This window comes from Scylla paramamosain, chromosome 30 (assembly GCF_035594125.1).
Source record: "Scylla paramamosain isolate STU-SP2022 chromosome 30, ASM3559412v1, whole genome shotgun sequence".
NCBI classification, from domain to species: Eukaryota; Metazoa; Arthropoda; class Malacostraca; order Decapoda; family Portunidae; genus Scylla; species Scylla paramamosain.
This window is the reverse complement of record NC_087180.1, coordinates 19,546,165-19,561,614: the sequence shown is the minus strand read 5'-3', so window position 1 is coordinate 19,561,614 and position 15,450 is coordinate 19,546,165. Positions and strand designations below refer to the sequence as shown.

Genomic DNA, 15,450 nt, shown 5'->3' with positions numbered 1-15,450 from the left:
CCATCTTCCCAGGTGTCGAGATGCTGGGCGGCGTGTGGGGCGCGAGTCTGGTGGCGGTGGCTGCCCGGCGTAGTGGGCGTGGTGGTGGTGGTGGCGGTGGTGTGGGCAGCGCGACGGTGGGTGGCCAGAAAGGAAGGGTGATGAGGAGCGGCAGCAGATTCTGTTATGGCCAGGCGCGGGGAACCAACCCTGTAGTTTCCAGTGAGTGAGTGAGAGAGAGAGAGAGAGAGAGAGAGAGAGGGGATGGGGGGAAGAGGGGTATGTGTGTGTGCGTGTGTCAGTCTTTCAGAATCTTTCTGCAAGCGACTTTCAGCCTCTTTGAACCTCCTCCTCCTCCTCCTTCTCCTCCCTGTTCCTCCTCCTCCTCCTCTTCCTCCTTCTCGTCCTCGTCTCCCTCCCTTCACATTTTTACCCAAGCGTCAGTCCTCCTCCATTTCTTCCTTTCTTCCTTTCCTCTACTTGTCCTACCTCCTGCTCCTCCTCCCTCCTCCCTCCTCCTCCATCTCGTCTCTCCTCTCCTCCTCTCTCCTCCTCCTCTGTTCTCTCAAACCCTTTCCTATTTCTCTTTTAATATCCCTAATTCCTTCCATTATTCGTCTATTCTCTCTCCTCCTTTGTTCCTTGCCACTATTAGATCTTCTCTCAATTCTCCTTAAACTCCTTTCAAAAAATTTTCTCCATCCCGCATTGGTTTGGTTAATGGCTTTATTTAATATCATCGAGCACTCTCTCTCTCTCTCTCTCTCTCTCTCTCTCTCTCTCTCTCTCTCTCTCTCTCTCTCTCTCTCTCTCTCTCTCTCTCTCTCTTTACCTTAAATACTTAAAAGCTTTCTCCTCCGCCACTCCTCCAATCCACGTTTCCTCTAATTCTTCCTTCTCCACCACCACCACCACCGCCACCACCACCACCACCACTACCTCTTCCTCCTCCTCCTCCTCCTCCTCCTCCTCCTCCGTATGTCTCTCCGATCTTCCCGCATCATGCCAGTTCTTTCTTGGAATTCTTTCTTTCTATCGTTTTTCTCTCTCTCTCTATCTCTCTCTCTCTCTCTCTCTCTCTCTCTCTCTCTCTCTCTCTCTCTCTCTCTCTCTCTCTCTCTCTGTTCCCTTGTCAACCATTCTTTTTCCTTTGTATGCTCACTTTCCCTCTGCCTATAATCCCTCTCTCTCTCTCTCTCTCTCTCTCTCTCTCTCTCTCTCTCTCTCTCTCTCTCTCTCTCTCTCTCTCTCCTCTCTGTCTCAAGGTGAGTTGAGTAATTGCGTGGTGCGGTTCAGCCTTTTGACTGCCACAATGACAGGGAGGTGAGGCGCACACACATTCACACACACACACACACACACACACCGTGTTGTTATGGAGGTTTTTTCTTACTGATAGTGTATGAATCATGAAAACTCCCTCGAAAACCCAAATAACTTTCACTACCGCCTGTTAACTATTACTATAGAACCATGAAAACTCTTTGAAAACCGTAATACCTTCCACTAGTACCTGTTAAGCTTGTCACTAGGACCATCATAACAACAATAACTTCCCTTGAAAACCCCAGTAACTTTCACCAGACCCTGAGAAATACAGAAGCCCAAACGTAAAAGGTCCTTCTCTCTAACCCTCCTTACGTACTCACCCTCTCCCTCTCTCTCTCTCTCTCTCTCTCTCTCTCTCTCTCTCTCTCTCTCTCTCTCTCCCCAGAACACGAGAGATAAGGTTCACTCTGCCTCCCAGTTTGGCTCCTCTCGGCTCAGCTCTCGACGACAACCAGATCGACGACCCAGAAGACCTGCACGACCTCCCGCCTCTCGCCACGCAAGGTACAAAGACGACCTCCTCCTCCTCCTCCCTCCTCCCTCCTCCTCCTCCTCTCCTCCTCCTTTTCTTCCCGCTCCTATTCTTCCTTCCTCCTTTTCATGTGTTTCTATATGTTTTTTTTTTTCTATATTATTCTGTATACCTCCCCCTCCTCCTCCTCCTCCTCCTCTCCTCCTCCTCCCTCCTCCTCCTCCTCCTCCTCCTCCTCCTCCTCCTTGTTATTGTTCTTCGTTTCCTTCTTCTCTTTTTATTCCTCCTTTTTTTCCTCTTCGTCGTTGTCGTCTTCGTTCTTTTACTCCTCCTCCTCCTCCTCTTCCTCCTCCTCCTTCCTTCCTTCCTTCCTTCCTTCCTTCCTTCCTTCCTTCCTTCCTTCCTTCCTTCCTTCCTTCCTTCCTTCCTTCCCCTCGCGGCCATTCCTGGTTCCTTCCCTTTACTTATGATAAAAATACTGTGGTGGTTTGTGGTGTGTGGTGGTGGTGGTGGTGTGTGGTGGAGTCTATTATAAGCGTGTGGCTAATGATTGTGCGGTGAGGAAGTCCTGCCATTGGTGGTGGTGGTGGTGGTGGTGGTGGTGCACTTTTGGTAACCTCTCCCTCACCGTCATTACCAGCAACACCATTATTAGCAACCAGACAATGTCACTGCCACACAAAGACAGACAGATAGACAGACACACGGACAGACAGACAGACAGACACACAGACGGTGCCTCTACCAACACCACCCCCACCACTACTATCACTGCCACTATTACTATTATAAACACTACCACTACCATTGTCAACACCACATCCACCACCACCACTACCAGTACTATTACTACAAAGACCACCATCACTACCATTTCTATTACTATCACTACTACAGTACTACCACCACCACCACCACTACAACCATCACTAAAATACAACAGCAATAAAAGTAATAACAACGACACCACCACCACCACCATCACCACCACCACCACCACCACGCACACACAGGGTTGGCGGGACAGCTGCAGCAGGACTCCGGGTCAGCCTCGTCATCCTCCCTTACGTCCCTCACGTCACTGGAGGCTGCCGCGGCGAACGAGGCGAGGCGGGCATCTATCTCTGACCTGAGGCGTCGCTCCCTACAAGGTAAGGCTGCAGGAGGAGGAGGAGAAGAATAGGTATGAAAGAAGGGATGTATCAATGAAAAAACAGTAAGAGGAGAAGGAGGAAGAGGAGAAATAAGAGGAGAGGAAGTATGACTGAAGAAAGGAAGATGAAGAAGAGGAGGAAGAAGAGGCGGAGGAGGAGAAGAAGGAGAGGAAGGTGAGTGGGAGATGAGGAGGAGGAGAGAGTGAGATTGATGAAAAAGAGGAGGCGGAAGAGGAGCAGAAGAAGGAAGAGGAAAAAAAAAATCAGGAAGAAAGATACGAAGGTTAGATACGGAGGAAATAAATAGTGGAGGAGGAAAGTGGAGGAAAGGGAAGAGAAATTCAGGACGAAAGGAAGGAAGGAAGGAAGGAAGGAAGGAGAGAAAGAAGGAAGGAAAGAATCAAGAGGATTCTCTCTCTCTCTCTCTCTTCCGGGGAAAAAAAATATACGAGGAGGAAGATTGCAAGGTTGGAAGGAAGGAAGGTAAAAAAAAGAAGGAATAGGAGAAATAGGAAGAGAGGAGAAAAAAAAGAAAGGAAGAAATGGAGGGAGAATACTATTATTATTAGTAGTAGTAGTAATAGTAGTAGTAGAAGTAGTAGTAGTAGTAGTAGTAGTAGTAGTAGTAGTAGTAGTAGTAGTAGTAGTAGTATTATAACCACAAGCACCACCACCACTAAAAGCACAACCACGCCTCTTCCCCACCAGGTTACAGTTTGGGCACCTTGAACCCAGAGCTGTACCGCATTCCTGACCACCTTGATGACCCAGCCACGTACCCCGCCGGTCACCTGGGCCGCCTCTTCTTCACGCTGCAGTACGTGAGTGACGGGGAGAAGCTGCAGGTGGGAATACTGCGGGTGAGGAACCTGCCTTCACGGACCTCTGGCTCCACCAACGCCTGCGACCCTTACATTAGGTAGGACTCTCTCAAGTTAAGTGATATAGGACTGGAAAAGACTCGATAATGAGTTAATATTGAAGTTTTAAAGACAAGAAAGGTTTGTGGATGAGGATGATAGGTGGAAACAAGCCAAACAGAGTGATTGATGAATGGAATAGCCTCAGTAATCACGTTGTTAGTGCCGCGTTAACAGGGAGCTTTGAAAACACTTGACAAATTTAATAAGGATGATAGGCGGAAAGGGTCAGACATGTTTTGATACAATTGCTGCCACGTGATGTCTTCCTGCAGCTTCCCATGTTGTCTTATACTCTTATACTCTCTCCGTAAGGTATTTCTGTCCCGTCTGTCTCGCTAAGGGGATGTGAGAGGATGATTAGCAGAGACGAGAGAGATCGTAGTGGTGGTGGTGGTGGTGGTAGTGGGGGTACTGTAATATAAGTAGATGATATTGAGAGTGAATGAGTTATGAAGGAAGGAAGGGAAGGACGGAAGGGGAGAAGAAAGGGAGCTTAGTGGACGGATCTGGCTAAGGGTGTTCTTTACAGGGAAGATTTTATGAAGAAAAAAGTGTGAGTATATAAGATGTACGTACATACGTAGTTGTTGGAAGGTATTGTGCTGAGAAAGGCTTAGTAGATATTGTTTGTCGTAAATCACAGAAGCACTACACGTTATGAAGAGCCAATGAAAGAATACAGAGATATCCCTTAAATCTATAATGTAGCAGGAGATAATGGAAGTTTAGTAATAGATGTAGAATACAAGAGTACAACTTATGATGGGTGAATAAAAAATATAGATATTGTCCTTAGATTTACGTTGCGGCAGGAAAAAAATCGTAACAGAAGGATGAACAAATGCTACATTTTCCTCGTGTATGCTATACTGTGTGAGGAAAATACTGTACAGAGAAAGAAGAGAAAAAATATAACAATGCATTATAGTTATCAGACAAATTTAAAGAAATGTAAAGCTTGTCCTGAGATTTACAGCTTAGAACGAAAAAAAAAAAATAATAATAAATGGGAGAAAATATCGATATATATATATATATATATATATATATATATATATATATATATATATATATATATATATATATATATATATATATATATATATATATATATATATATATATATATATATATATATATATATATATATATATATATATATATATATATATATTGAAATGAATACATTTTGTTAGACGAGATGCGTTCTGAGGAACTGTGCTTGTGTTTAATTAAGGTGACGAGTATAGAGAGACAGACAGACAGAGAGAGAGAGAGAGAGAGAGAGAGAGAGAGAGAGAGAGAGAGAGAGAGAGAGAGAGAGAGAGAGAGTGAGTGTCAATCTAGTTTATAATTATACTAAGATAATATTCTTCCTCTCTCCCCTTGTGTGTGTGTGTGTGTGTGTGTGTGTGTGTGTGTGTGTGTGTGTGTGTGTGTGTGTGTGTTGCAGGCTGAGTGTGTTGCCAGACGAGCGGCGATACCTACAAACGAAACAAAAGAAGAAAACTTGCAACCCAGTCTTCGATGAACATTTTGGATTCCACGTAAGTAACACGCACACACACACACACACACACACACACACACACACACACACACACACACACACACACACACACACACACACACACACACTCTCTCTCTCTCTCTCTCTCTCTCTCTCTCTCTCTCTGGCAATTGTCGTGTTGGTCTTTATTCTTCTTTTCATCGTCTTTACTTCCTCTTTAACTCTTTTTCCGTCCCAGTTTCCCCTCTCATCGTCTCTCTCTCTCTCTCTCTCTCTCTCTCTCTCTCTCTCTCTCTCTCTCTCTCTCTCTCTCTCTCTCTCTCTCTCTCTCTCTCTCTCTCTCTCTCTCTCTCTCTCTCTCTCTCTCTCTCTGTCTGTCTTCTGTTATTCTCCTAGTAAACACTCCTCTGGCTTCTCTTTTATCTCAAGTTTTTTCTCCTATACACTTGCAGATTCCTTTCCTAGTATCTCTTAATCTTGTGTCTGGTATCTGTTATTTTCCTGATAAATATTCCTTCGCCTTAGTACCTTTTAATCTTCTCTAAGTATATCTTGTAGTATTTGTTATTCTCCTAGTAAACATTTCTCTTTTATCTCCTCTTCTCGCTCACAGATTCCGCTGCGGTGCGTCGGGGAGCGAACCCTGAGACTCACAGTGCTGGACGGAGGCAGACCCAAGAGACAGGGAGCCACTGTGGGCCACGTGTACTGCCCCCTTGGCCGCGTCCTCGCCCAGCCACCCGCCGAGACAGCCCCGGTCATGGCAAGGGATCTGGTTAAGGTGACTATCCTTTTTCTTCTTTGGTTGGTGCCATGTACTAGTCTCCTCTAGTTGTTTCTCTCCCTTGCATCTTCCTACCCGCCTCTTCTTCTTCTCCTTCTGCCGTTTTCCAAGAGTGAGGGGTTGGCGCCAAGTACAAGTTTCCTCCTGCTGTTTCTGTTCCTTGCATCTTCCTCAGTGACTCCCATCCTTTGCAGTTCTGCCGTGATTCCATATCTCCATCTCACCCTCTGCCTTCCTCTCGATCTTCTTCCCTCAACTGGTTTTCCCTAGGCGCTTTTAATCGGTTCTTGGTCTACTCTTCTTACTAAGTGACAAAACTATCTCATGTTGCATCTCATTTTGTGTTTTATTTATTTATCCATCCATTTTCACCTTTAGGCAGTCACATGCGGGAAGCAGAGAACAGTTGCGTGACACAGTAAGGCAGCGTGTGTGTGTCTGTTTCAGGAGGACGAGTGTGAGCCTCGCAGTAACCTTGGGGAACTCCTGGTCTCTCTCACCTACAACGACACGCTCCACCGACTGTCTCTCACCGTGTTCCAGGGGCGAGGAGTGAAGGTGAGGAGGGGAGAGGCTGGCCGGCTGACTGGCTGATTGAGACGTGGGTGGGTAGAGAGATAGGTAGGTAGGTAGAGGGATATATGGACGGATAGACAGATTGATAGGGAGATACATGGACTGACAGATTGATTGGCTAACTGGCTGGCTGACTGACTAACTGATTCATACGTAGGACCATATTGTGAAACGCTTCTGGGCTGCTCCTCTTTCTACTGCTTTCAAAAGACTCTAGTTGAAGTGGCACGGGTTTTTAATTGTGTTTTTATGGTTCTGGTGACAGATTAATAACATGTATATATTATGAAGAGGAGAAACAGTCTTAAGAACCCTGCTAATCATCTCTGTGGCCTTTGAAGATAGTCTTGGTGACAGAGCAAAGTGTTTCTGGTTGCGGGACCTTTGGAAGATAGAGATTTGTTGATAAATAGTTAGATTAATTGATTAATTGAAGAAAGGAGAAATAGACAGACAAAACAGACAGATAAATAAATAGATAAATAGATAAATGGATTGATAGATTAACTGACTGATTGACTGACTGACTGACTGACTAACTGACTGATCTAATGCGCCACCAAATTGGGGGTCACATGCCGCCGCTCACCAGGAATACATCACGGCAAACATGGATTTAATTGGTAATACGAGAAAGAGAAAGAGATAAAAAAAATAAAGTAACGATAAAAATTAATGAGGTCGAATAAAATCAAATGAAAGAAACAAAATATGAAGTAAAAAAAAATATATAAAGCGAATAAAGGAAGAAATTAAAGAACAGTGCAGAGAGAGAGAGAGAGAGAGAGAGAGAGAGAGAGAGAGAGAGAGAGAGAGAGAGAGAGGGAGGGACAACTTGTTCGTTACTCCAGGTCACACTCTTATCTCTCCCGCGTCAGTCCAAATGAAATAGTTTTCAGGTCTTGTCCTCAGGGATGTCTCTCTCTCTCTCTCTCTCTCTCTCTCTCTCTCTCTCTCTCTCTCTCTCTCTCTCTCTCTCTCTCTCTCTCTCTCTCTGTATATGGATTAGTCTCTTTCAATTTTAATACTTTATTCTTCTTTCTCTCTCTCTCTCTCTCCCCTTTTTCTTTTCTCTCCTCTCCTCCTCCACGTGCCTTCATTTCTCTCCACACACTCATTTCCTCCTACTCTCTCTCATTTCCTCACTCACTCTCTCTCCCATTCCGCGCTCCCTTCTCCTATCTCTCTCCCACACACACCTCTCCCTCCCTCCCACTCATCCTGCCTCCCTTCCGCTGCTCTCTCTCTCTCTCTCTCTCTCGTTACCTCACTCAACTCTCTCCCTTTAAAAATCGTCTCCCTTCTCCCATCTCCCAGCCTGACTCAGTTTTCTCTCTTCCTCCTCGTTTCCTCCCTCCTCCTTCAGTCCTCAATCGTTTCCTCCCACTTTCTCCTCCCTGCTTTATTTTCTCTCCCACTTATTTACCTTCCCATATTCTCCCAGTTTAGTTTTCACCTCCTTCTCACTTTTCTTGTTCTAATGTTTGTTTTTCGCTCCTTTTTTTTACCTTTCGCTCTCTCCCAACATAAGTTCTCTCCTCCCCAAACTGATCTTCATGTTCTCCTAGTCTCCTCGTCTGTCTTTGGTGCCATGTGATCTCCCAGCCTCACCCGCTGCCTTCCTGCCCCTAGGTGGGTGACGGGGAGACAGTCTCGTGGGTGAAGGCGTCTCTCATGGGCCAGCGTCGCTCCATAAAGACCAAGAAGTCAGCAGTGGTCGCCGCGGTGGAGGAACCTCACTTCAACCAGCCTTTCCATTTCCGCCCCCCGCCCGCCCTCGAGGGAGTGCACCTCAACTTGACTCTCTGCCTCGCGCCTAATGCTTCATCCAAAGGTACGTGCGTGTGTGTGTGTGTGTGTGTGTGTGTGTGTGTGTGTGTGTGTGTGTGTGTGGCATCTTCGGTGGGTCTCTTTTCTGCCTTTTGTAGCCCTTTCCCAGAAGCATTCCGCACACAGCATTACGCACACACACACACACACACACACACACACACACACACACACACACACACACACACACACACACACACACACACACGTACCTGTGGTCTGTAAATCATATTTTGTCTATCTATCTGTGTGTATGTGAAGGGATAACTTAATTTTTTTTTTCCAGTTTGAAATACGTGTTTGGGGATTTAAAGGATTGAGTCGAGCCCGTAATATTCTGTTTTGATGGTAGTGGTTTGGGTAATCCTTATTTTTTATTACTAATACTTTACTAATAGTTTAATGTCAATCTTGTTTGTTTGTGTGTATGACGATTTTGTTGTTTCACTTGTAGAACTTTAGAATTTCAGATAGTAGTAGTAGTAGTAGTAGTAGTAGTAGTAGTAGTAGCGGTAGTAGTAGCAGTAGAAATAGCATCACCATCACTACTACCCCACTATAACCACCACCACCATTGCAGGTCGCCCGCTGGGTCGCGTGGTGATAGGGCCGTACATGTTCGCGCGCGGTCGGGGCCTCACGCAGTGGAACCAGGCCCTCGCGGCGCCCAAGGAGCCCATACAGTTCTGGCACCCGCTGACTGAGTAGAGCCGCCGCACCAGCCACCAGTCCTAGAGCCACACTAGAGCCACTCCTAGAAGCACCTGCTGAGTATGGACACACTCACTCACTCACTCACTCAGTCACTCAGTCACCCTCTTCACCTGGTAGTAACTAACATCTGTTGACTCAGAGTGTATTCCTGCTGAGTCTGTCCTGTGTGTGCTGATTCCTTGCCTTTACTAACTATAAACTGAACCTGCTGACCTGCTAACCTTTAACTAGTGACACCTGCTGACAGTACAGCAGATACTCGTAGTACCTGCTAGCCCTGTCACTCACGGAGTAGTACTAGCAGGAGTAAGTAGCAGAACTACCTACCTATATTACCAAATCCTGCTGACCTGCTAGCCTGCAATCTAACTAGTGACATCTGCTGACAGTATAGCAGCATTAGTACCTGCTGGTTGTGTCGCTAACGGAGTAGTGATATTAATAACAGGAGGAATAGGAGAGTTACTAGCAGCCTCAGTAATTCCAGCACAGGTGTTAGGCAAGCTTGCATTAACCTGTCAGCAGACCTAGGTAAGCTTGTACTGTCTTTCTGGTGTCTACATATCATATACAAGTGAGGATATACGCCAATATACACCAATATAGTACTAAAGACCAACGAGACAGGAGGACACAGGGCAATGTAATGCAGTATTCTGGAGTATTTTACATTATTTTGTTTTTCAGGTTCAAGAGATGACTGGATTTACATTTGCAAACATGATTTATTTGATTATTCAGTGACAGAGTGGCACAAGACAATGTAATGCAGTATTTTGTAGTATTTTGCTCTTCATGTTCAAAAGATCACTGGTTATATATATGCAAACTTTATTGATTTATCTAGTTATTCAAGGGCACTTTTATAGTAAACAGAAGAGCGATGTGATGCAGTATTTGGGGGCTTGTCTTCGCACTTAAAAAGATCACGGTGTGTGCGTCTTTTCAAACTTTTATTTTATTCTCTAACACGACAAGGAAAAGAAAAAAAGTGCGTTTAATGCGAGTTTGTCTTCTTATCTAAGAGGGAATTCACGTCAAGGGCAATAAAGAATAAGGCTACTATATATATATATATATATATATATATATATATATATATATATATATATATATATATATATATATATATATATATATATATATATATATATAAAAGGCCCATTCAAGATACCACTTCCCAGAAAGTGCAGTCAAAAGGGTTATCCAGAATTTCCGGGTGAATGTCTTGAAATGTTCCTCTTAAACAGCTCATGTCAAAGGCAGAGGGAAATACAGAAACAGACAGGGAGTTCCTAACCTAACCTGACCTAATCTAACCTAAACCTTCCCTCTTGAAACAGTTGAAGTTTAAGGCAGAAGGAAATACTGAAACAGGCAGGGAGCTCTCAACCTAACCTGCTCTAACCTAACGTAACCTAACCTGACCTAACCTAACCTAACCTAAACTTTCCCTCCTTAAACAGCTGAAGTCAAAGATAGGGAGAAATAACCTAACCTGACCTAACCTAACTTAAACCTTCCCTCTTGAAACAGTTGAAGTCTAAGGCAGAAGAAATACAGAGACAGGCAGGGAACTCTCAACCTAACCTGGTCCAACTTAACGTAACCTAACCTGACCTAACCTAACCAAAACCTTCCCTCTTGAAACAGTTGAAGTCTAAGGCAGAAGGAAATTCAGAAGCAGGCAGGGAGCTCTCAACCTAACCTGATCTAAACTAACACAATCTGTCCTAACGTAACCTAACCTGAGTTAACCTTTTTCCCTCCTTAAACAGCGGAAGTCAAAGATTGGGAGGAATACAGAAACAGGCAGGGAGTCCTTAACCTAACCTAACCTACCGTAACCTAACCCTCCCTCCTGCAACAGTTTAAGTCAGAGATAGGGAGGAATACAGAGGCAGGCAGGGAGCTCCAGAGTTAACTTAATCTTTCCATATGTGCTTTAACATTCAGGAATTCACGGGGCATACGGTACTCTTGTTTATTTAATTGTTCCTTTTCGTCAAATCGATTTACGAGTAGAAAAATAATATACGAGAGATGCGCGTGGCGAGTCTTGCTTTCTCCCTGTGGCGAGGCGAAGCGAGGAGAGAAGGTGAAGCGAGAGGACAAAAGCGAGACGAGAAACGAGATGAAGCGAGACGAAGCGAGACGAAGCGAGGCAAGGCGAGAAGCGGCTATACTTTCAGTGTCAATCAATTCCTACCTGAACACACCAACATACTGCGCGGGAGAGAGAGAGAGAGAGAGAGAGAGAGAGACAGGGGGGGAGAACTGAGTGACATCTTACCTCTCACTCTCTCACCCTCCCTTTCTCTCCCTCTCCCTCTCCCTCTCTCTTTCCCGGCATTACTGAGGACACCTGGTCGCGTTTAATCAATATATTGGTGCGTAACTTGAGATGTGTTCTTTATTTTTGTTTATTTATTTATTTTCTCGTAAGGTTAAAGGGTCACATGACGCGTGAAAATAAGAACTGTTTTTTTTTTAGTGTATCTTTTCTTTTCTTTATTTCTATTTATCTTTCTTTATTTACGTTTTTTTTCCATTTCTACTCTCCTTTCTTTCTTCCTTTCTTTATTCATTTCATTCTTTCCTTCCTTCTATCCTTCCTTCTTCCCTTTCCTTTTTTTTCTTTCTTTCCTTCATTCATACCTAGTAACCTTCTTTCCTTCATTCTTTTTTTCCTTCCTTTCCTTTCTTTCATCCATCCTTCCTTCATTCCTTCTTTCCTTCATCCCTTCCTTCTTTCCTCTTTCCTTTCTTCCTTTTTTTCACGTGTCCATTCCCCCTATAGGTATTTCTGCTACCTCTACTAAAGTTTTATTTATGAAGAGACGGAATGCGTTAGTCTTTTGTCCCTTGAAATAATAATAGTAAAAAAAAAAAAAAAATGACATTTACCCCATAACGTCACACGCTCCTTCCATTCTGGCTCTGAGCTTTAAAAATTTCGCTCCGGTTGACTTAAAGTTTATAAAAGGATAGGAAATGTTAGTTATTTGTCGTCTCCTTAGCTTTTCTTGGGAGTCGTTAGTGCGTCGGTAATAACACGGAGACAGTGAGGTTGTAAATTGAGGTATAGGGAGGGATGGGGTGTCTATGGGAAATATCATTAAGATTTAAAGTGCTCGTATTATTATTGTGTCAGTTTAAAGTTCTAATGTTTTTTTTTTTTGTGTGTGTGTGTTTGTGTGTTTTGGTGAATTGACCCTCGCTACTATTATATAAACGAGTCAGTAATTGTATGGAAGCAAAGACAGACCAGGCGATGGGGAAATAGGTCTAATAATTTGATTTTTATCCTCTTTATCATCACTACTCTCCTATCTCCATTATTATTATATTTTTTTTTTTCATGATTTGCAGTTTCTGGACTATATATTTTTTTCATATAGGTTTATTATTTACTAAGCCACTACTAATCCTCTCTTTTCTTTCTTTTCTTGTTTTTTTTTTCTCTCTCTCTATTTCTCATTCCTCAAAATAAATTAAGTTACTCGTCTGTCTGTACCAAGCTTTTTACGGCAACAAGCATCCATTGGGAGACCGGAGCCCGTGAAGTGTTCCCTGAGTCTTGAGTTCACTGGATCTTGAAACACTCCCGGTGACAAACGCCTCTTGACAGAAGTGTTCCCTGAGTCTTGAGTTCACTGCATCTTGAAACACTCCCGGTGACAAACGCCTCTTGACAGAAGTGTTCCCTGAGTCTTGAGTTCACTGCATCTTGAAACACTCCCGGTGACAAACGCCTCTTGACTGAAGTATTCCCTGTGTCTAGTATTCACCGACTGTATTACATGTATACCTCTCGTCTATACTACTATTAACCATATACGAGGATTACCATACGTAAAAACATAGGTGTAGGCGTGTCCGTGCGTGTGTGTCCGTGTGTACGTGACTGTGCGTGCGTGTCCGTGAGTGCCTGTCCGTGTGTGCGTGTGTGTGCGTGTGTGTGTATTGTACAGTGTTATGAGTCAGGTGTGAGGTGACAGCATGTATAGCTAACTAACAGTGGTGTATCATAGACTGTAGACTGTTGTAACGAGTACCTGTATATATATATACCTATCATACTTGTAGCTGTCATGTACATTACTGTTATACCATTAAGGACATAACTACTGTATTGGGAACAGCGACGGAGGGTGTAGCAGAGAGAGAGAGAGAGAGAGAGAGAGAGAGAGAGAGAGAGAGAGAGAGAGAGAGAGAGAGAGAGAGAGAGAGAGAGAGAGAGAGAGAGAATTACCTATATCATATCCGCACACCCTCCCTCCTGATTCCTTCATAACGGTGCGACAATACTCATGAAATATATAACAATAAAAATGTAATCTTGTCACGTATTTTCTCTCCCTTGTGTGTGTGTGTGTGTGTGTGTGTGTGTTCTCGATAGCATGCACCAATAACCATCAGTTTATTTTGCTCATCGTGTTGTGTGTGTGTGTGTGTGTGTGTCCTGGATATCGTGCATCAGTTTCCACCAGTTCCCAGGCCTCCATGTTATGTGTACTAGAAGAGGTAATGACTGACACCTGCCGCTGTTTTCACCACAGGTAAATATGTTTCCTGTGAAATAAAGCATAACATCCTTGCCCAGAATAAAGGATAACAGTATGAAGTAATATTCTAGACATTATTTACAAACCTTAACCCTCAGTGTGGATTATAAGACGAGATTTACGAAGTGTTATATTTCGTCAAATTTTTCAAGATGGCTGCCTTTAGCGTCAACATCCCTTGTCTACAAACTCATTTTATCGACTGTTATATATTGATTAATGACAAAAAAAAACTTTTTTAAAATAAAAACTGAATTTTTTGTTAAGTAAATGTCGTTCAGGGATATGTTATTACATCAGAAAGTGAAGTATATGTTGTATCTATGTCTGAAGGTGATGCTATTTATGTACTGCAATAAATCACCTTCCAATGTACACTGATATATCAGTGACCAGGAAAATCAATTTTAAGTGTATTATCTTTATTTCTAAGTGTTCATTTTAGTCATTTATCTCGTAAATAAGCAGAAACCACCTTTAAAATAATGGTAAGTATGAAGTCAAGTGAGCAGCCATATTGAAACATTGTAAAATAAAATCCTTTTAAAAAAATCCGTTAATAGAACTTGCTTAGTGCTGCCATAATCAGAGAATATGTAAAATTATTTATCCCGCTTTTTATACTTGATTACAGCTTGATTATTTACGTAATTTAGTTTTTTTGCCCATGAAACTGTCACCTTTGCAAGTGAATATTTCATGAGATCAATTTTTTTTTGTCTTTATATGAAACAATTATTAAACATTTCTCATACATTAATTATTCATAGAGTAGCACCATATTATTCAATGGGTTGAATAAGCAATATAGTCAACATGAATGGCAAAAAAAAATAAAAATGAGTAGGGGTTTAAAAAAAAAATATAGTGTCCCATGAAAACTTCTCATTCATCATAGAAAATGGAGTCGTTGTTGTTGTCGTCCTTTTTTGTTTTTATTCTTGCTGTTCTTATCGTTGTTTTTTGTTTTTTTTCTTCTTGTTGCTGTCATTGATGCTTGTTGTTGCTTCTTGTTGTTTTCCTTGTTTTTTGTTGTTGTTTTACTCTTGGTCGTCTAAAAGCACCGAAATCCACTGCCTTTCCGCAGAGTTTCTCAACAGCAGATCATAAGACGGGTTGTTCAACACCTGCGTCTTCCTCGTCGTTGTTGTTGTCGTCCTTTTTTGTTTTTATTCTTGCTGTTCTTATCGTTGTTGTTTGTTTTTTTCTTCTTGTTGCTGTCATTGATGCTTGTTGTTGCTTCTTGTTGTTTTCCTTGTTTTTTGTTGTTGTTTTACTCTTGGTCGTCTAAAAGCACCGAAATCCACTGCCTTTCCGCAGAGTTCCTCAACAGCAGATCATAAGACGGGTTGTTCAACACCGCTGCTACCCGTGGTAGAAACTGCGTCTTCCTAACGGCCTTATCTTTCATCGCACATTGACTTAATATTGTGTTTTCCACCTTTATTTTTGTCTCTATGGTTTTGTATTGAGTTAAGATTGTATATTATTTATTGTTTCCAAGGATTTGTGGCGTTTTTTAGATAGCTTCCATTGTGTTATTGGAAGCAGGTGGGTACGTCAAGCCAAGGGACGAGACGGAGAAATAAACAATCCCTAATATCACAACAA

The 15,450-nt window shown here is 42.9% G+C and overlaps 1 protein-coding gene across 1 annotated transcript in view; it reads left to right on the top strand.

The window, feature by feature from the left end:
- LOC135116098 (synaptotagmin-15-like) overlaps positions 1-13,614 on the top strand; it is a 14,076-nt gene extending 462 nt beyond the window's left edge. Inside the window, exons 2-10 of the mRNA XM_064033309.1 lie at positions 74-201; positions 1,694-1,812; positions 2,794-2,931; positions 3,643-3,853; positions 5,311-5,404; positions 5,981-6,148; positions 6,599-6,709; positions 8,360-8,561; positions 9,138-13,614. Of these exons, the coding sequence (XP_063889379.1) occupies positions 74-201; positions 1,694-1,812; positions 2,794-2,931; positions 3,643-3,853; positions 5,311-5,404; positions 5,981-6,148; positions 6,599-6,709; positions 8,360-8,561; positions 9,138-9,265 (1,299 nt within the window). The 3' untranslated portion in view covers positions 9,266-13,614. The remainder of the gene's footprint in view (positions 1-73; positions 202-1,693; positions 1,813-2,793; positions 2,932-3,642; positions 3,854-5,310; positions 5,405-5,980; positions 6,149-6,598; positions 6,710-8,359; positions 8,562-9,137) is intronic.
- Positions 13,615-15,450: the final 1,836 nt, after the last annotated feature.